This window comes from Macrobrachium rosenbergii, chromosome 47 (genome assembly GCF_040412425.1).
Source record: "Macrobrachium rosenbergii isolate ZJJX-2024 chromosome 47, ASM4041242v1, whole genome shotgun sequence".
NCBI lineage: Eukaryota > Metazoa > Arthropoda > Malacostraca > Decapoda > Palaemonidae > Macrobrachium > Macrobrachium rosenbergii.
The window spans coordinates 45919104-45942047 of NC_089787.1; the positions used below are offsets into that span (position 1 = coordinate 45919104).

At 35.5% G+C, this 22944-nt stretch overlaps 1 protein-coding gene across 1 annotated transcript in view; it reads right to left on the reverse strand.

Annotated features, from left to right (window-relative positions):
- LOC136830919 (uncharacterized) overlaps nucleotides 1–22944 on the reverse strand; it is a 456633-nt gene that overhangs the window by 168805 nt on the left and 264884 nt on the right. The window contains 4 exon segments of the mRNA XM_067090890.1: nucleotides 1–41; nucleotides 166–271; nucleotides 6313–6510; nucleotides 12417–12557. The exon segment at nucleotides 1–41 is cut by the window's left edge and continues 109 nt beyond it. Coding sequence (XP_066946991.1) covers nucleotides 1–41; nucleotides 166–271; nucleotides 6313–6510; nucleotides 12417–12557 — 486 coding nt within the window.

Sequence of the window (22944 nt, forward strand, 5' to 3'; positions counted from 1 at the left end):
TTCTTTGCTAGAATCTCCAGTTAACTTGACAACTGTTCCTTCTGAAATAGAAGTCATGTGATAGCATTTATGAGCTTACATCATACTAATATAAAAATCTAGCATTCTTTTCCAATCACATCCATAATTTACTTATTACATAATTGTATAGCTGTTTCTACTCACCACTTCCATGTGACCGTAAAGATAAATGGAGAGAATTTTTTTCACAAGCAAAGGTTTTGATTCGCACTAAGCCTTTTATCCGCAGATTCTCGAATATCTGGATTACCTAGCAGGGGAAAAACAAACTTTACGACTATATTTTTTCAACATATTTATCTCCCTAGTCAAACAATTGCCACGTTTCCTATAAAAAAAATAAAATCGAGTTCCTGTAACTTTCAAGAGCAAATGTTAATTTTTCACTCGAATACTAACACTGTAGTTTAATTAAAACCCTTGCTATGAAAACTTAGTTCTCAAAAGACCAGTTTAAAATTCATGCCTTATTAAATATTTTTCATAATCTTAACATGTCAAAAAGGTACAGTACTATTTATGCAAAAATTAACATAATGTACTGATGAATAAATCTAAAGACATTACACTCGATATATTCACCAATACAGATTTAAGAATTTAATCAACGATGTCTTGTTAAACTGCTTTGTAATAATATCAACAATTATTACCAATAATGAAAGAAAACACTGAAGTTACTATTATTATTATTTAGAAAATGAAACCTGTTCATATGAAACAAGCCCATAGCAGCCATTGACTTGAAATTCAAGTTTCCAAAGAATATGGTGTTCATTAGGAAGAGGTAAGACGAGGTAAAGGGAAATACAGAAAGAGGAGATCCCACTTATTAAAAAAAATTAGTTAATTAACAAATTGATAAAAATGTATTAAAATGCAAGTAGAATAGTACTAGGGTAGTAATGCATTGTGCCTTCGCTTGAACTTCTGAAGTTCCAATAACGCGACATCCTCTGGGAGGCTGTTCCACAGTCCAACACTGTGAGGAATACAGGACCCCTGGAACTGAGGAGTTTGACAGCAAGGCACATTTACTGCATATTCATGCTGCTGTTCAGCAAATCTGGTTGCTCTCAGCAGATAAAGAGGATCAGGGATCAATTGTGAATGTGAAAGATCTCTGCTGAAATCCAAGTCATAATCTCTGGCAGAAGCAGACATCCACACTGGAGAGCAGTATTCTAGTAAAGGAAGTACAAATGACCTTAAACAGATTGCATTGATTTTATCACTGTTATAAATATATGAGGCCTTACAAACAATACCTAACTTTCGTGCGGAATTTGCTGAAACTTTCATTAGATGTTTATCAAAAGTTAGATATGAGTCAAATGTTACACCTGGAATAGTTAACACTTTAGACTCATTCAACAAAGTTCCATCCACCTGAAGGGGAGGATGGGGTGGGAAATCTGTACGAGAGCTGCTAATCAATAGTGTTTTCGTTTTACTGGAGTTCAGCCTCATACCCCACCAACTACACCATTCCCTGATCCAGTCCATGTCCTGACTGAGGCTGAAGGCAGCTTCATTTCTCATAAGTGGAGACTTTACTACACCCACAACTGTTGCATTATCGGCATACTGAACAATCTTGTTTTCCAGGCCAAAAACCATGTCACTTGTATACACTAAAAGAAAGTGGACCAAGAACATTGCCCTGTGCAACTTCATACACAACAGGTCTTGGTTCACTAACGATTCCGTCCACAGCAACTCGCTGCTGCCTTCCTGTAAGGAAATCCTGAAGTAGCCTTAAAACATATCCACCCACTCCAAGATTCTGACGTTTATAAGTAAGTGCCTTGTGATTTACTAAATCAGAAGCAGCACTAAAATCTACCTTAATTATTCTGCACTCACAACCCTTACCAAAGTTCTCTTGCAAATGGGTATGTCAAGTCTAAAAGAGCATCGCAGGTACCTAACTGCTTCCTATATGGATATGACTATCACTATCAGATAACAATCCTTTAGATTCCACATACTTATATACTGACTTAAAAATAAGTTTTTCAGCAAATTTGGAGAGCACAGGGAGAATAGAGATTGGCCTGTAGTTACTGCAGTCAGCAGATAGGCCACTCTTTGGATCAGGCACTGTATTATTAAGTTTGCACTCATCCACAAAGATACTACGTCAACATAAAAGCCTACATAATCTACTAATCTTGGGAGACAAAATGCTAGAAACTTTTTTAAAAAACAAAGAAAAGAAACCATCAGGGTCTTCTCCTCCCCAGCTATCCAGATTATCAAGAATTTTCTTAACATACCTGGAGCAAAATACAAACTTTGTAAGAAGAGGTTCAGGATGACAAGTATCAAGGAGAGGGACATCCTCAGCTGATTGCTAAGCTTCAAATGCTTGATGAAGCAGTTCAGCCTTTTCCCTATGGCCAGTAACCAATTTACCATCATCTTTAGTACAGGTAGTCGTCAACTTACGACGGCATTAGGTTCTGACAGAGCGGTCGTAAGTCGATCTCGTCGTAAGTCGACCAACCACATATGTACAAGTATTCTGTACCTACCGTATATTATCCATCATATATTATATCCTAAGTATGACTAGCCTACATATACATTTTATATTATCCCAAAAATGTGCATGTATAGTACCTATTATTACGTTTAGCATATGAAATCTTATGCTTGAACTCCTTGATTAATACTTACTTTTTACTGTATTTAACATTTTTATTGTAGGCATTCAAACCATCTGTCTGGTCTGTTTACATTTTCTTATCCGCCATTTGCATTGCCAATCGGCTACACGTATGACGTATTATTTACTTTTATTTATTTATAGGTTTGAATTAAATACATACCGTATTTGACGGCGTATAAGACGCACTTTAACAAAAAAAAATGGCCTAAAAAATCCCCCTGCATCCTATGTACATAATGTAGGCTCAAAATTTAAGAATTTTGGCCAAAATTATACATGAAACGTCACGTAGATGTTGTAGCCTAGCCTAACATTCGGTATTATCCTAATAACCTATTAAAAACAAAGTTTATTATAATTAGTTATCATTATCACACTTACCATCACCGCAATTACTACTGGTAGTATTATAATCAATATCTACGTTGTTATTATCGATATTTTCATTAAAATGTGTTAATATCATTATCGTCGTCTACAGCAGATCGCCGCATTCCACATTTACAGACTTACAGTACGTGTGCTGCCACCTATTGGTGATTATCTTGAGAGCTTTACGGATAACAAGGCTTCGTTCAGTTGGTAGTTGGCAATTCCTGCTAACATTCTCTTTACACATAACAACATGGCTTCAATCAATTGGTGGTTGACAATTCCTGCTACCATTCTCTTTAGGCATAATAACAAGGGTTCGTTAAGTTGATACTTCGTAACTCGTGCTAGCATTCTCTTTTAAGAATAATAACATGGCCTTGTTCAGTTGCTCACGAGACTCGAGCCGTTACATAGGAAACATTTTTATTTATTGGATTTTACCCCTTGATTGCATACTTTTATAATAAATAATGGATATATATAACATATATTACCGTAGGTAACATCTTTATTAATGTTTTTGTTGATTCTGCCGGTAAGAAACAATGTTTACAAAGAATGTGTTGCAATCTATTGGTAAACCTATGAGGTAGCTTTCAGCAGCAGACGAAACATTCGATCGTAGTAAATGGCTGATTGTATAATACATATTTTGATAAATATAAATATGGTAAATAACTTCTTTATTAATGTTTTTGTTGATTCTGTTGGTAAGAAACAATATGCATATGATAACCTAATACAGTGAACCCCTGTATTCGCGTTGTCAACATTTGCGGACTCACTCATTCGCAGGTTTCTCTGTGGAACATACCTAGCCATCATTCGCGGAAAATTCGCCGATTCACGGTATTTTTCACTGAGAAATATTCACTAATTACTGTATTTTCATATAATTTTCATGAATAAATGCACTTTTTGTGATAAAACTATTAAAATATTCAGGTATAAGCATTTTTACAGGGTTTTTGTGTTTAAGCTATCAAAATGGGCAGTTCTAAGTGTTTTTAGAGGGGTTTTAAGCATTCGCGGATTTGACCCATTCGCGGGGGGGTGTGGGACGCATCCCCCACGAATACAGGGGGTTCACTGTACTACAGTTTTTACTTACCAAAATCATATGAGCATAGGCTAGGAAACCTTTTTTTTTTTCCTCAATGTCCTGCTGAAATTGGGGCACATCCTATGCAGACATGCGTCTTATAAGCCATCAAATACGGTAATTTGTTATTACATTTGATTTATTTGCAAAAAATAGAAATACAAAATACATTAAAAAAATATGAATCTTTTACCATTTTCGAACAACACAAACACACTGAACACTGCCGAAAGCTGAGCATCTCGGATATGAGCGCGCTGCCAGTAGCGGGAAAAAGTATCGTACGCACGCTCGACGTATTTTAGCAAAATATAAAATTAAATATTATATATTATTATTTTGTCGTAGCCGTCGTAAAGTTGGTCGGTCGTAAGTCACATAAGTCGTAAGTCGACGACTACCTGTAGTGGTGGAATGGAAGATAAGCCTGACTCAAAGATAGATGATGCCAATTTGGTTCACCACAGATAAGGCTGGGTAATTCCTTCAAGTTTCCTCTTCAAAGAATTATTGTAACTTGCTGCGTGGCAAGTCAACAAAAATGGTTTCATTTTTATTTCAACTACAGTAATTCACCTCCATGTGTTAAATTTGGTCAGTTTGTTGAAGTAGCCTCGTCTACATGTATCATCAAACCATGGCTGGTCATTTGTCCTTAATATGATGACCTTCCTAGGAACATATCTTATTAAAATGCCATCAGCATTTCATTTAACTTCTTCTTGGGATCAGGATGTAATATAGCATCTGAAATATTAAGTGCCTGACAAGCTTCAATAATGCAATTGCAATTGGCTCTGGATTTCAACCAGACTTTTTCCAGTGGTGGAATCAGGAATATGCTGATTGACAGATATAGTGCAATGATCAGAAGTGCCTACATATTCACAGACCTTGGACTTCACAATAGCTGGAACATCTGTGAAGAGCCTAACTCACCTTGTGCTAACCTGCACCAAAGTGTTTGATGTAACTATTATTGTCTTATAATACAAACAAACAGGCCTATTTTATATGCCACCACCAATCTACTACACAAACAATTTTAGTGTTTCATTTCAACCTCAATAACCCCACTCCACAGTAGGTGAATTGGTTTATATTATATACACATAGATCTTTAATTTGATATTTGACTGTTTTTAAAAATGCATTAATTGCCCAAATGACCCTAGCACACCTTAGGACTGGATGGCACAATATTTCTCAATCTACTCACTGAGACCTTCCATTTGATATATTACAAAACATTCTTTACTTTCATTTGATACATAAGACTATTTTCACTTTTATTTGATATATAATATGACTATCTTTACTTTCATTTGGTGTATAACAAGACTATCTGTGTTTACCTTTACTTTCATTTGATCTTTAACAAGATTTTATTCCCTTTCATCTGCAATAACATAAGAAATGACAACATTTAATTTCACCTGACAATCAGCAAGCCTATCAACATTTAATTTCACCTGACATGCAGCAAGCCTATCAAACTTTCAACATCTTAAAGATGACCTTATCAAAACTCTGCCCACAGAGATGGGTTGTATTAGGTGTACAGTATGATAATATTACAACTATAACACTGAAATGTGAAAATAAAATGTGGTAAAGTTGACATAACTACTGTATTTCACTTTCACTGTGAACCTTCAATAAAATAACTTCCATATAAAAGTTTATCAAAACTTTATGGCATAAAATATCAACTCTGAACCATTTTTTAAGTATGAGAGTAAAGCTTTAAGAAATTAAGTGTCAGAAGGCAAGATAAAGTGAGAACTGATATCATGAGGGCAATTATGAAATTTCTATGCATTTGACAAGATAATGATGAGATGGAGATGGCTTGGATATGTCCTTTGCACCACTCTGGACTGAAGTGAATAGCTTCTGGGTAGTGTCAGGTAGGCTCCAGTGGGAACCAGAAGTGAGGACCCAGACCTACTTGGATAAGAACTATGAGACAGGATGAGAGGAGATAAAGTGGAGTTCAGCAGAAGTAAAAGCACAGGAAATGAATGTGGCAGAATTTCACTGAGGCCATTTGTGTAGTAGGGCCCTGGAAGTAATGACAATTAAAAAGAAGAGTACTTTGATGTACAACAACATACTTCAAAAATCAAAAGTTCTGTACCTTGTCTTCCAGTTCCACTTGATTACCACCAGGATGGGCTGCTAGAAGTGACATTGAGACTAATTTCTTGAGATCTACTAAGGAAGTAGCTATCCCTAAACCCAATGATGAAAAGAGTAGTGAAATAAGACCAAAGTCGTCTTGTTGAACCAATGTTGACCGACAAAGATCCATGGGAGATAACAGAAGATCCCCTGCCTATAAAAAAGAAACCATAACATTTTACACTGTAAATCTTTACTTAATATTAAAAATGTAAAAAAATAAGATTGGGTATTAACTCTGGAAAATACCTTTGACAATCATCACTCATTGACATCATTACATGCAAGCAGTATTTGCAGAAGAGATGTGACATTAACCCTTAAACGCCGAACCTCTATTTACAAAAGTGTCTGCCGTATGCCGAAAGGGTTTGAGAGTTAGCGCCGGAGCGGAAAGAAAGTTTTTTTCAAAAAATCACAGCACGCTTAGTTTTTAAGATTAAGATTTCATTTTTGGCTCCTTTTTTTCTCATTGCCTGAAGTTTAGTATGCAACCATCGGAAATGAAAAAAAAATATCATCATATATAAATATTGGAATATATGACAGCGCAAAAAAAAAATTTCATACATAATTGTATACAAATCAAGTTGTGAGCAAAACGGTTAAAGCTAATGAGTTTTTTTTTGTTGTATTGCGATGATTTTGGTATATAACAAATTTTAAAATGATCAAAGCAACAGACGGAAAATATTATCACAAAATGACACATGAATTCGTAACGTGCAGACGTAAAAAAATGGTTTTTTTTTTTTTCAAAAATTCACCATAAATCGAAATATTGTGCTAGAGACTTCCTGTTTGTTGCAAAATGAAGGTAAATGATTGAATATTACTAGAATGTAAGAGTTTTAGCTTACAATTGCATTTTTCGACCATTTCGGTCAAGTCAGTTGACCGAAGGTTGAAATTTCGGCACTTATCGTGATTTATATGAAAATATTTCAAACTGATAAAAGCTACAACCATGGGTTATTTTTTGTTGTATTCTACATGAAATTGTGCACATTTTCATATATAAAACTGTATGTAACAGCTAATATAAAACAGTGCAAAAATTATGACAAAGTGACTAAAGAAATTCTGAGATTTTCAGCAGAGTTAGAGCGAACGGAGGTAAGGAAAAAGCTTTATTCAAAAATTCACCATAAATTGAAATATTGTGCTAAAGACTTCTCGTTTGTTGCAAAATGAAGGAAATGATTGAATATTACTAGAATGTAAGAGTTTTAGCTTAAAATTGCATTTTTCGACCATTTCGGTCGAGTCAAAGTTGACCAAAGAATGAAATTTTGGCACTTATCGTGATTTATATGAAAATATGTCAAAATTGATAAAAGCTACAACCATGAGTTATTTTTTGTTGTATTCTACATGAAATTGCACACATTTACATATATAAAGCTTATGTAATGGCCAATACAAAGCTGTGCAAAAATTACGAAAAGTGACTAAAGAATTTCTGAGATTGTAAGAGCCTGACGCTATCTCTTCCAAACACGTGTGTGTTCGTCGTCCATCGGAGTGACGAGACGTTTGGCGTCTTGACAAACAGAAACATACACACAGTTTGATAAAGAAGATTCGTTGGAACATTATGAGTACATGATTAGAATGCTTGCATGGCAATGCAAGTAGTGGTGATTGTACATACATCAAGACAACAATGGTTAGGGAGAAACAGACAGAAATATTGTATGGTTGAAATCACGTTCCTTTAAGGGGATCGGCCGCCTAAAAAAACCCAATAATCTTTAAAAAATTCGATTTGCTGAAAAAAATTCTATGGCTTCGTATAGGGTTCAAGAATGTGTCCACAAAATATTATGCTAAAATTTGCCGTATTTCTCTAGTTATGGCCTAAAATGTAACAATAACTATATACCCATAAAACACCAGTAGCGCAAATGATTTAGTCTGGTATAGTTTTTGCGATACATATTACGAAAACTTCCTTTGAAATGAAATGTATGATGTCAATAATATCCTACTCGGCACCTTTTTAGTTATTCCTAGCCATGACAACACACACGTCATACCATGACGCCGACTGTGGCCGAGAGTTGCCTATAAACTTCCAAGCTAGAAGGATACGTTTTTCATGCTCGCTAGCCTTGACTGAACTCTGTATTTTCTGCGGTGTTTTTGTTTTTTCACCGTGCCTAAAAGGTCCAAGAGTTCACTTCATGCTTCTAGAATGCGGAAAAGCCAAGTGGAAAAGTCCAGGCGAGAAGTAGAAGAAAGAGTTCAAGAAATTAGTGCCATAGAGGGGAATGGAGCGACGGAGAGAGAGAGAGAGCTGTCGCCCATCAAACGGCGCAGGCAGCGATCTCTGCTGACCAGAGACCAACCACATCCACCCCTAAACGCCTCTTTATTTGTTCGTCACTACCAAAGGGCAAAGATATTTTAGAAAAAGAAAGCAGTAGCTCGGAGGCTGATATTATAGACGATCCTGAAAATAAAATGATCATAAGTGAAGCAAGACTTGATGAATTACTTGAATCACGAATCCCTAATTGTGAATGAAAAGTAATTCCCAGGATCCATTTGGCAAGGGATGGATTCGAGACACTAATAAAAAAGTGTAGGCAACTATGATACCCTAGAGTAATACCTTGCAGCAAGATCAGACAGGGGGGGACCAGGAACCTAAAATTTATAAGAATGTGTCTTAGGCACATAAATAATCAATTAATATTCTTATTTATAATCATTTTGCATTAATTAATACCCAAAAATAAAAATTAAAACCACAGAATTAATTGTAACACAGTCTTTGAAGTCCCTTTTACTTTTTTTATGTAACTAAAACTTTGAAGGCCTGTTTCTCAAAACATAAGTTTTTCACCTTCAAAATGTATCTCCTCCCTTAGTATTGGACCAATCTAAATGAAATTTCATATATAATATGAGGAAACATGGTAAATTAAAAAAAAGCCGGGGATTTTTAATATTTTGAGTTTCTGATTTTTGGCAATTTTTTTTCTGTAATTTTTCCGGGAAAATTTCATAAAAAAATAAAAATTCATATCTCGAAAAATAATTGAAAAATCAAAAATCCCCGGCTTTATATCGAAGGTCCATATGTGTTTTATACGTGGTTCAAATCTCATCCCTTAAAACCAAAAAGCAAAGGAGGAGATGCATTTTGAAAATGGCCATTTTTGCCCGAAAAATGCTCTGGCGTCACAAAACCGAAGGTCACTGAACAAAAATTTTTTCCCCAGAAGTTCCACACAATATCCTTTAACAAACCCCCTATATATCAACAACCTGTCGTTAAAAAAGTCGGAAACCGGCCGATCCCCTTAAGCAGAAAACCCAGTCTGAATCTGAAAATGCCTCTTCAGTCTTTCCTTTTTCAGTAAGAAATGTTTCAATTTCATGACGAAGAGAAAAAAAAAATGCCTAAGAACTTTTACTTTGCTGAGCCACCTCACTTCAGTATGGTACAATATATCACCATACTCTGAATCTATTTCAGATGAAAATGTGTGAAATTGTCTATGATTCAAACCATGACATCTAATGAAATTCTCAGTTGATACGACGACGTTCATGATATTTTCAAATTTAAGAACTTTACTGCACAGTAACTGTTATTGAATAATGCAATGGAACTTCAGAGGAGGTGTGTCATTAGCATTAACACACTTCATTGCAGATTTTCTCGACCAAACCTGCTTTACTTCCAACCATGTTTCTTGCTCCATCTGTGGTTACACTTTTTAACTTGGCCCAACTTAAATCAAGGTTATTTACTGCCTGAAATACTTCTAAAAAAGAGATTTTCTGAAATTGTAGTATCTTTCATACTTGTAGGGCACACAAATCTTCTACAATCTGAAAGTTTTTGTCAACACCTCTAATAAAACTCAGAAGTTGTGCTGTATCTAAAATATCATTGCTTTCATCCAAAGCTAAAGAAAAATATTGAAAACTGTGTGCTTTCTCAGATAATGTTGAAAACACTTCTCCACTTAAATCTTCCATATGCCTTGTGACTGCTGAAGCAGACAAACTTACATTTTGAAGAAATGACAACTTTTCTGGAAATGTTTCTTTGGCCGTTTTTATCATGCACTCTTTAACAAATTCCCTATCTGTAAGTGGCTTTCTTTTTCACATAAATACTTGGTAACCTGGTAGCTGGCACGAACGCATGATTCGATCTCAGTATTTTTGCTTTTAAAGAGATTTTACTGAGCACAGACTGATTTTTTCAAAGAAGATATCTTGTTTGAGCACACATCACCTTGAAGTGAAAAATAATTCTTGTGCCGTGATTCATAATGCCTTTTGATATTAAAAGTCTTTAAGGTCTTTATACTTTTGTGGCATATAAGACATAATGCACTGTCAGCATGTGAAATGAAAAAGTAGTCAAAAGTCCAACTTTCATTCAACACACGGCCCTCCTCATCTATTTTCCTCTTTTTAGGGTTAGATGACATGTTTAAATCTTGTAAGAGAGGAATGTATTGGTTATATTAAGAGCAAACATAAAACAACAATGGGTTTGCAAACAGTATTTCCTAGTGTGGCCAGGCCTTTAGAAAATTATTTCTGCTTAGCACACTGTCAATACATATTTAGTTCAGTAACTTTAAAAAGTATATATATAAGGCAGTCCCCGGTTTATGACGGTTCCGGCTTACGACGTTCCGAGGTTACGACGCTTTTCAAATATCTTCATCAGAAATTATTTCCGGCTTACGACGCATGTTCGGGGGTTACGACGCGTCGTCGCGATCTGACGGAAGAAATATGGCCCCAAAACGGCAGAATAATCATAATTTGAAGGTTTTTTTGATGTAAAACTCAATAATAATGCAGTTTACATCGTTTTCAATGCACCCAGAGCATTAAAAGTAAGGTTTTCTTATGATTTTTGACGATTTTCGACGATTTTCCAGCTTACGACGATTTTGGGTTACGACGCTGCAAGAACGGAACCCACGTCGTAAACCGGGGATCATTGTATATATATATATATATATATATATATATATATATATATATATATATATATATATATATATATATATATATATATATGCACACATATATAAATACATTCAGAGATACTGATGATCTGTTATCACTAAATAATAGTTATGTTTTTAGGTATTAATTCAACATATCCCAGAGTACTATAAGTTTCTACTGCTAATAATGAACCTTATAAAACAAGATCCTACTTAGTTAGTTTGCCTTGGAAGCCAAGTAGAAATGTCCTTGCCTGAATTATGGTAACATTTACCCAGCAGACATTTCTGTAACTCGTTTAACTTTGAATATAAGTCTGCCAAATAGAACAGGGCATTCTCACACCTTTTCAACATTCGCATAAAGATGGATCTCCATCTGCTAGAAATTGTACAGCTGAGTTATACAAGTCTAAAAGTCTTTCAAAGCTGTGACCTCTAGACAGCCCCTCACCTCAGTGTGTGTATGCATACTTCGTTAAAAGTTTCATCCTTCTTTTCACAGAGCATTGCACAGAACCGTACATTTAGTAGTTGTTCTATGATTTTGTTAATCGATCTAATTCTAATGCACACTTCCAAGACAACATGCTATTCACCACTGTATTTGCTGGCTACAAGATGTCTGTGTAATACATAATGAACAGTACATAGCTAATTCTCTGTAGCAGCCAACCACTTCTGGTTCTCCATCAGTAGCCAAGGCAATAATGTCACTGAAGGGTTTATTGTGCTTCTCAAAACATTCATCCAGACACTGGAAAACTGTCTCACCTTTTGTAACATCAACTCCCAAGCCATTTATTGACCCCTTTCGAAACCCCGGCAATTCATCGACTTCTTGGATGGTCCTATCAACCACTTTGGGAACCCCTGTACTGACAGAATACTCTTCAAATAAATTTAGATTTCTGTAAAATAAATGGCAGATTTCCACATACATAAATTGTCAAGTTTGAAAGAGCTTTCCAAACATGGTAGTCTTAATCTTGGTTTAATTACATTTTAATCTTAGCCTAGTGAAAGTTCCAAAATATTACTGTCATACAGTACTTGCATTACTACTTACAAGTTTTAGATCTTTTTTCTGTAAGATTAGAAAACTCTCCCCACAACTGTCAAGGCCTGCCCGTCCAGCTCTTCCAACCATTTGTTTGTATCGAGATGGAGTCAAGAAGTCACTGCCCGTGTATGGGGAACGAATAATTACCTGGCAAAAATAGAAATTATGAACATGAAAATTCATCTTACATCAATTTGAGCAAACAAGTTTTCAATAAGAGCAAAATACTAAAATCATTCAATACTGTACCTGTATATAACATTGCTAGGGCTAACAGTAAATTAACTTCCAATAAACTTCCAATACAATTTGCCTACGGATCTTGTTGAGAGGTAATGATTTCTAAGCAAGACCGTTATATTAGCTCATCCTTCATCAAGGTATTCCTTCTTTAAATCATTGTGCCATCCTGATTATCTTAGGCTTCCTCTAATCAATATTCAGTATACTATCTTATCATGATTACTTACTGGTAGCTTATAATAAAGCCTTAGTGAATGAAGATTTTCTCCCACTTCTACACTCATTCAAGATTCAAACAACTATCTCTTGCCTGTAGAAAGACTGGCTATAAAATGATTCACTTAGGAAATTTAGCACTGTGTTAATTGATCTTTGCATTTTTTTGCACCTAAAAGCATACAGGGAAAGTCTGACATAAAATCGTTAATAATAATAATGATGATGATGATTTACATTCACATAGTCTGAAATTTGACTTGTTGTGCCAGTTATCTTCAACAATTTTAATATTTAAAGATATCACTGATTGGTTCAGCTTTCAGCTTATTAATTTTTTCACTGTTTCTCAACTTTTTCTTTTCCTCCTGGGTAATTAATGCATGAACACTTTGAGATTTCATGCAACTGCTATACCTTTAGAGTCTGATTGTGTCAAATGACATCATCTATAGAGAAAAATGATTCAGACCCTCTGACAGGTCCAGGTGTTGAAGAATGGTTTAATTCTATCTCAATGGAAGTAATGGTAGTTCAAAGAGAATCATCACTGAAATCCGTTCTTAATAAGAGAATAATTTTAATACATTAATTTTTCATATTTTGAATACTGTTCCTTTTTGGTCTTCAGCAGCTGACGCTTCATCTCAGACTGTTTGACAAAAAACTTGTATATTACATTTCTTGATCGAATCTTGGTACAATACTTAAACATGGTAGTCATTCATTTAACTAATTGTGCATGCTGTAACAGGCATTTCATAATTTTGGTCATCCTTTGTATTTAGATTTTCACATACAGTACTGTACCATCCACTACACCATATTAGATATCCAGTTAATTATAACATTCTTGCCTTTTCTTTTGTGAGGTTCAGTACCACAGTAAACCCCCGTATTCACATTCTCCGATTCGCGGACTCACGCATTTGCGGGTTTCTCTGTGGAACATATCTACCCATTATTTGCGGAAAATTCACCCATTTGCGGTATTTTTCACTGAGAAATATTCACTAATTACTGTATTTTCATATAATTTTCATGAGTGCACTTTTTGTGATAAAACTATTAAAATACTAAGGTATAAGCATTTTTATAGGGTTTTTCTTGTGTTTGAACTATCAAAATGGGCAGTTCTACGTGTTTTTAGAGGGGTTTTAAGTATTCGCGAATTTTAGCTATTCACGGGGGGGGTATGCATACACAGTTTTCTAGAAGTTTTATTCCTGTTCTGACAAGATTGTGGAATGATCATCCTAATCTTGTACTTGAATTGTCGGAATGTCAACGTTCTAACCCAGTATAAATTCTTTTTTGCCAAGCCCTGACATGTGTCTTGCTTTGCAGTTTTATTTATCTTATTTATATTACTTTGTAATTTATTGTAATGGTTGTTTTTTACCTATTTGTTTTTCTTTGATTCTCTTACATAATTTATTCTTCTATACTCAACTCCCTTTTTTGTACTACTGATTAGCAGATCTTGTACAGATTTTCCACCCCATCCTCCCCTTCGAGTGGATGGGACTGCTGAATGAATCTGAAGCTTTAACCATTCTTGGTGTAACTTTTGACTCGCATCCTACTTTTGAGAACACATCTAATGAAAGTGTCCGCAAATGCAGCATGGAAGTTAGGTATTGTATGTAAGGCTTTTTATATTTATAACAGTGAAAGAGTCAATGCCGCCTGTTTTAGGTCAATGGTGGTGGGTTTTTGTTTCCTAACATTAGCAGTTTTGAATAAGACCATTGCGGATGGTCGCTCATTTGTCAATTATTCATAAGTTGTACTTTAACAGAGATCTTTCACATTCACAACTGATCCCTCATCCACTATTCCTGCCAAGAGTGACCAGATTTACTCAACAGCAGCACCAATATGCAGTAAATATGCCTTGCTGTCAAACTTCACAGTTTCAGAAGTCCTTTATTCCTCACAACATTGGACTGTGAAACAGCCTCCCTGAGGTGGCTGTGCGATTAGAACCTCAAAAGTTCAAGCGAAGATGCAACGCGTTACTACCCTAAAACAAAGGAATTGCTTTTCACTATAACTCATGTGAATTGGTGCCATAGTACTGCTTCATGCAGGTTATTTGCCAATCTTTGTTATTAGTAGGGGCAGACCCCACCCCCCAACTGTCCATCAAGATGAGGTATCATTACTTTGAAAAGGGAAGGCCATAAGTTTAAAAGTATGAGACCACAAGCTCTCCAAACATTTACCTGACACCTAAAGGGATGGGTGATCTACAGTAAAACCATAACATAACTGAACATCGTAGATGCCTAGACTAACCTAAATTATTACTTCCAAAAACTACCACCATCAATGAACACAAAAGCCAAAAATTTACAGCTACCCTTTCCATTGAGAACCCCTTGTACCAGCATAGCACTGAGTGCCCTCCCATGCAGATTCCTAAGTACTCATATCACCTACACACTTGCACAACCTAAAGAAATTTAGAAAGGTCAGTCAATCAAAAGAAACACTTCATTAGTGACCATACCCCTTATCATCATACTGAATTACTTTGGCTTGGGTATCCTAACAAAAAAATCATCACAACTTCAATTGTATGCTTTGGGCAAATGAGAACAAATATGCAAGATGTCTTCTCTGACAAATTCTGATGAATATTAGAAGTTTAATACATACAGAATAATAAAAAAAGATTCAACATATCAAGAAATTTAGGCTACAAAACCAAGCACTAGGGCACTTTTGGCCACTCAGCACCAAAAGCAGTAAAAAGGAGTTGGAGTGCTTGGACAGCAAGATAAAAAGATCCAGAAAAAAAGTACAGTGATCTAAAGCTGAAACTGGAAAAAAAACCCTGCATTTTTTCCCACTTTCAAGTAACTGAGAAGCAATTAAAAGGCTGGACAATATGATGGAAAAAAAGGAAACAGGAATAGAGATCAAGTAAAAGACTAAAAAAGTGGGTGCAGGTAGGAGTTTAAGGGATGCTGCAAACCCTCATTTAATGCAATGAAAGTGCTAAACCCCCTATCATTTTGAAATAATCAGTAAAACTAGACACAGTCCAAATGGTTAGTTCTTTCAACATTATGGCATTAAGAGAGGGTCCCCTGCTTCATAATGATAATTATTATCATTCAGAAGATGAACCCTATTCATATGGAACAAGCTCACAGGGGCCACTGACTTTAAATTCAAGCTTCCAAAGAATATGGTCTTCATTTGAAAGAAGTAAGAGGAGGTAAAGGGAAATACAGAAAGATGAGATACCACACAATAAAAAAGGAAAAAATCAACAAATTAATAAAAAGATAAAAATGTAAGTGAATTATTAAAATGCAAGGAGAATTGTATTAGGGTAGTAATACACTGCATCCTCACTTGAACTTTTGAAGTTCCAACTGAACGATATCCTCAGGGAGATTATTCCATAGTTCAACGGCATGAGGAATAAAAGACCTCTGGAACTGAGAAGTTTGATGGCGGGGTATATTTAGCATATTGTTGCTGCTGTTCAGCCAATCTTGTTGCTCTCGGCAGGAAAAGGGGATAAGGGATCACTTGTGAATGTGAAAGATTTCTGTTAAAATACAACTTATGAAAAATTGACAAACAAGAGACCATCTGTCAAAGCTCCAAGTCATAACTGCTAATATTAAGAAACAGAAACCTACCACCACGAACATCTCTATCTAAAAGAGATAATTCTCTGCCAGAAGCAGAAATCCATACTGGAGAACAGCATTCTAGTAAAGGAAGGGCAAATGACCTAAAATAGGTTGCATTGATTTCATTTCTATTATAAATATATGAGTCCTTACATACAATACCTAACTTACGTTTTCCAGGCCAGCAATCATATCACTTGTATGCACTAAAAATAACCGTGGACCAAGAACACTACCCTATGGAACTCCATACACAATAGGTCTTATAGTTCGCAAAGATCCCTTCAACAGCAACTCATTTTTGTCTACCAGTAAGGAAATCTTGAAGTACAGTAAACCTAAAATATATCTACCCATTCCAAGATTCTGAAGTTTATAAATAAGTGCCTCGTGATTTACTAGTTGACAGCAGCACTAAAATCTATTTGAATTACTCTACCCCCAAAACCATTATCAAGGTTCTCTTGCAAATAGCATGTCAAATCTGAAAGAGCATTGCCTCTCAAACATTCTTAGCAACACCCTTCTTAAGAAAAGGACAGTTCAAGAAAACTACCAAGAATTTTCTTTTGCAATATCAAAATGATTTTTGCCATATCTGGGAGACACCTACATTCAGAAATATAAGTAACTTTGCTGTCAGTCGCTGATTATGTATTCTTTATCATACCTAATAACAATTAGGGTGAATATGCTCTTGCTTTACCTTTATTTCATAATATTGTAATTATCTTCATTTTAATATATTCACCCCCCATAATTTCCTACTTGAAATCAAATGCCTATTATTTCAAGCACAAATCTTAAGCTAATCAAAAGGTAAAATTCCCTTGCAATACCAAACACAGGCACCTAACAAAACAAGTCCATCCAGTCACAATCTTCACATCACTAGGCTGGAGAGCTTCAAAATGCCAGCCAAACTACTGTTTTTTAAATATACTATATTAATTATAAATACATAACTAATGACCAGGAGAAGATAAATTTTCATAATAAAGTTTATTATTTGAATACCTACTGTTAAAGATAGCTTATATCTCCACACCGACAGGAGAGTTGGAATGGCTGCCTGGATGACTGTCTAGTACACCTGTTCTCCACCAAGTATATCTTGAATGGTTTAGCTCTTGTAAGAATTCACTGTGACATCCCACTAAGTTCTGGGGAAGCTGGGTGGGGTCAAGTTTAACAGTAAGTATCCAAATAATAAATCTTATTAAAAAATTTATATTATTTAGGATGAATCTTACATACTGTTAAAGATATCTGATTCCCACACTGAGAAGAGGATGGTGGGTAGCACAGCTAGACAAAATCACCTCAGCCAATCAAGCTACAGGTTACCTGCATGAAACCCAAAACATTCTTACCTGATCTGGATCCTTTCTGGATCTTACTGCCACCAGTTGGGTTCCATTCAGGGGGCAAGGCTCTCGTATGCGTGCAGCAAAGATAGCCTTGTGGAAGAAACCACTGCAATTCAGCCAGAAGGAAACAGAAGTGGCATGAGGGGACACCTGTGCCTGGTCTGAAAGCTCTATGAAAATGACAGTCAACTAAAATTAAATATCTTTATATGTATACATGTACATTGTATGTATCTTCATGCTTACGAAATTTCAATACCCAGGATCTAAAACAAAGAGGCTAAAAGATTGCTCTTTCTTTGTTTTAGGAAGACTTACCCTCTACTAGTAGCACACCAAGGGATTTACCATTTTCAGACATGATTCTGCATAATTACAGTTGTGAGAGGCAAAACTAAATTGCACTCCTACTGTGCTGCATTAATCACATCCTCAAACAACAAACTGTCATGAAACTAAGTGAAATCGCAACCACCCTCACATTACAAATGTTTACCTTCCATAAAGGTAAAAGGTATGGAGTTAGTTCTCGTGCACTAGCCTAATCAAATACATCAGAGAGAACCTCGTGTTCTTTGACAAAGACGTCCTAAGTTTCTACAACCACAAACAAAAGGTTAACTTCGCCCATTCTGGGCTTAAACCCTGACAAAGAAATCCTAGGTTTTCTAAAACAATAGGTTAACTTTGCCTATTAGACAAACTAGATTTTCTAAAACCACAAAACAAAAGGTTAACCTTTCCTCTTCCATGCTTAACCTATTTAAGTAAATTTCAACTGCCCTAACAGGACAGAGGAGTATTTCCTATTCTTCCCCACCAAAGAGATTAAATTAGAAGTTTTACAGTTCTAAGAAAAACTTAGCCTTAACATTATCTCAGTTCTAATGCGAAAAGATAAAATAGCATTCCCTTTACAACAGCCTTAAGGAAAGTGCTTGCAATACACTTAATGTTTTAACTGCCAATTGTGATAACAAAAGGTTTCTTACTAAATGCCTCAGTAGAACTCATTCCAAAGGCCAAAAGGATCTGCAGATAAAATTTTAAAACTGCATTTAATTCCACAGAGAGGTTGAACTCAACCCAAAGGCCAAAAAGAACTGCAGAAAAATGTTAAAACTGCATTAAATTCCATAGAGATGTTGATACCGAGTTGTAGGGGCTTCAATCTCTACTGATCTCAATACCTTAAGGTGCTGATTACAGTCTTCGGGTTACGGTGGGCTCGGTTTATGACGTTCCGAGTTTACAAGGCTTTTCAAATATCTTCATAAAAAGATTATTTCCTGGGTTACAATGCATGTTCCAGGTTTACGACACAGACAATGCCGACCCGACGGAAGAAATATGGCTCCAGAATGGCAGAATGGTCAAAATTTGGAGGTGTTTCTGTTGAAAAACTCAATATAAATGCAGGATACATTGTTTTCAAGACACCCAAAGGATTAAAAGTACAGTTTTCTTACGATTTTCAACAGTATTTCGGACGACGCCAGTCCAATGCCGATCGGAAGAAATATACACTCAAAATGGCCGAGTGGCCAATATTTAGAGGGTTTTTGTTATGAAAAACAATAAAAATGCAGGATTCATTGTTTTCAAGACACCTAAAGAATTAAAAGTAAAGTTTTCTTACAATTTTTGACGGTATTTTGGACGACGCCAGTCCAACGCCGATTGGAAGAAATATGCACCCAAAACGGCACAATGGTCAATATTTGGAAGGTTTTTATTATGAAAAACTCAATAAAAATGCAGGATTCGTTGTTTTCAAGACACCCAGAGGATTAAAAGTAAAGTTTGCTTATGATTCTTGATGGTATATTTCAGATGACTCGGTCCAACGCATACAACGGAAGAAAATTCACATTTGCGAATTTTTTCACAGAGCAATATTCACTAATTACTGATTTTTATTTTATTTTCATGACTAAATACATTGTTAATAATAAAAAAATGATTTACAAATTTTAAAATATTAATATTAAGGTAACCACAGCAAAGTATCGATAAAGTTAAATTAAAATCCTGTAAAATTATAAAACTCCTTACCGATGTAATCACTTCATTCAACCTCTCTCTCTCTCCCTCGAATAATTCATGAATAATTTCACTCCCTTGAGATTTAAGTAAGGCCAACTGCCCATATCTCTCTCTCTCTCTCTGTACTGCATATATCCTTAAAAGAAATATGGATTACTGTAAACATAAAAATATACTAAAATCCCATTATCTGTTCTCTCTCTGGCTGGAAAAGGGTACTAATGCTTAAGATGACTTTGAAATGATATTAATAATATAATTTCAAAGATTAATACAGTAGTAATAGCATAATAATTTAAGCTAAATTTGATGTAGGATGATACTTAAAGTAAAAATGGGGGAGCACTGTACTTCTGTGAAATTCCAAGTCTTTTTCTGGTAGACAAGAAGTCTCTCTCTCTCTCTCTCTCTCTCTCTCTCTCTCTCTCTAAAGCAGCAAAATGATAAAACTTTGGAGGGTTTTTTATGAAAAACTCAATAAAAATGCAGGTTACATCATTTTCAAGATACCCAAAGGATACTCAAAGGATTAAAAGTAAGGTTTTCTTACAATTTTCGACGATTATTTCAGTTTACGATGATTTTCGGCTTACGACGCAGCGTCAGAACGGAACCCCCATTGTAAACCGGAGACTGTCTGTATTAGCCAGATCCCACTGCACATGACACAATACCGAGGCAAGCATGGAAAGATAACCTTGAAGCAGACAGTGAAAAACTCTATATATAAGAAAGCAGAGAAACCTTGATGTCTACAACAGTAGAGGTGCTGGAAATCCCTCTAGAATGACACCCGGAGCAATACACAAACTGCTACTTCTGATACAAGGGGACGGTCATTTCCCACTTGATTAAGGATAGAATCTGAGATACCTTAAAAATCCCCTTACTGGGAGGAGATGGTTGAGCATCTACAAGCGGTTAAGTGTGGGATGCAGAAGTTAGTGGAACTGCATAGAATACATTAGTTTGAGTCTATTTCTCCTTAATGGAAGAATATGAGAGGCATTTGCAGAGAGAGCTAGAAAGTTTGGAAATCATTCCCTCTGAGGGTACTGTGGCTCCATGGGAGTCACTGAGCAATTCTTGTACTCAAAATTTGTTCAATACTTTCCTTAGAGTAGATAAAGGGGGAAGGCATATAAGTATGAATCAGGTCAAGATTTAAGAAACGCATCCACCACTCAAGCCTGAGGGCCCTCAGAGGAGTAGCAGGTTGGTTGTTCCTACTCATCTGCAAGCTATTTAGTTCACATCTGAGAGCTCCACTGATTCCACAGCAACTGTTGGTCTCGCAGATGTAATGACCAATCTGTAGGTAGGGTCGTCCTACCTGAATCCTCAATCATCAAAAACATTGTCTTTCAGCGGAATGAACTAGTGAACCTATATTATTCACTAATTTCGCCCAAAGAAGCAGTCTTACCACTATGACTAGTTTGATAGTCTTTCCACTACCCTGATGTCTCTGTAAGGTTCACCAGGTGTAGTGTTGACCATTCTATGGTGTATTGTAAGTCAATGTAATGACACTTGTCATAACTCTTCGTTTTGTGTTAAAAGACAGAGGGAAAAACAACACCTGGATGTATAAATGAAATAGTGCACTCTTGATTTTGGCATCCCTCCTACAAAACCTGGTGACAATGATGGTCCTGGATTTACTTAAAACTTTAATGAACGTTTGCTGTTATGCTGAGGCTGTACTGTAATTGTGCCTGATTATTCTGACAAATTCTCCTTAGAGATCATGTTTCCTAACAAAGGAAGCTATTATCACGTATGGCGCTTCCTTAACCCTTAAGGAACGGGCTAAATATATAGCAAGCACACCCCTGGACTGGGCAAACTTTAAGGTTGGCCAATTTAAGAGAAAAAAAAAAACACATCAGTGGAAAGAGGAAGATATGCAAATACACATGGTGTCAGAAAAAAAATTCTAAAAACTTTTCCCTACCTTCCATGTGACATTGAAAGTGACTACTTACAACCCTGTGTGGGGCCTCTTTTGCAAGACACTCATAAAAATATGTTAATTTTACCAAGTTATGGTTGTTTTTTCTAATAATTTATATTATTTTGTAAAATTATAATTACAGCTCACACAATATCATGACAGATAAGAAGTAAAATCAGTAACAAATTGTAAGTATATTTGTTGTAAAATATTTGCGAAAAATTTTAAATCACACGCCTTGAGGGATGCTGGGAGTTCACGGATCACGCTGTTGTTTTGTTTACAAGCGTGACCCAGCTGTGCACAGGCGAATTTCTTTCTTATCCCAAAAGAAAGCATCAGCTAACTCTGCTGAAAATCTCAGAAATTCTTTAGTCACTTTGTCATAATTTTTGTACAGTTTTGTGTTAGCCGTTACATAAAGTTTTATATATGAAAATGTGCGCAATTTCATGTAGAATACAACAAAAAATAACTCATGGTTATAGCTTTTATCAATTTTAACATATTTTCATATAAATCACGATAAGTGCCAAAATTTCAACCTTCAGTCAACTTTGACTCGACCGAAATGGTCGAAAAATGCAATTATAAGCTAAAACTCTTAAATTCTAGTAATATTCAATCATTTACCTTCATTATGCAACAAATTGGAAGTCTCTAGCACAATATTTCAATTTATGGTGAATTTTTGAAAGAAACTTTTTCCTTACGTCCGCGCGATAACTCGGCCGAAAATTTCAGAAATTCTTTTGTCATTTTGTCATAATTTTTGCACCGTTTTATGTTAGCCATTACATAAAGTTTTATATAGAAAATGTGCACAATTTCATGTAAAATACAACAAAAAACAACCCATGGTTGTAGCTTTTATCAATTTTGAAATATTTTCATATAAATCACTATAACTGCCAAAATTTGAACCTTTGGTCAACTTTGACTTGACTGAAATGGTCGAAAAACACAATTGTAAGCTAAAACTCTTACATTCTAGTAATATTCAATCATTTATCTTCATTTTGCAACAAATTGGAAGTCTCTAGCAC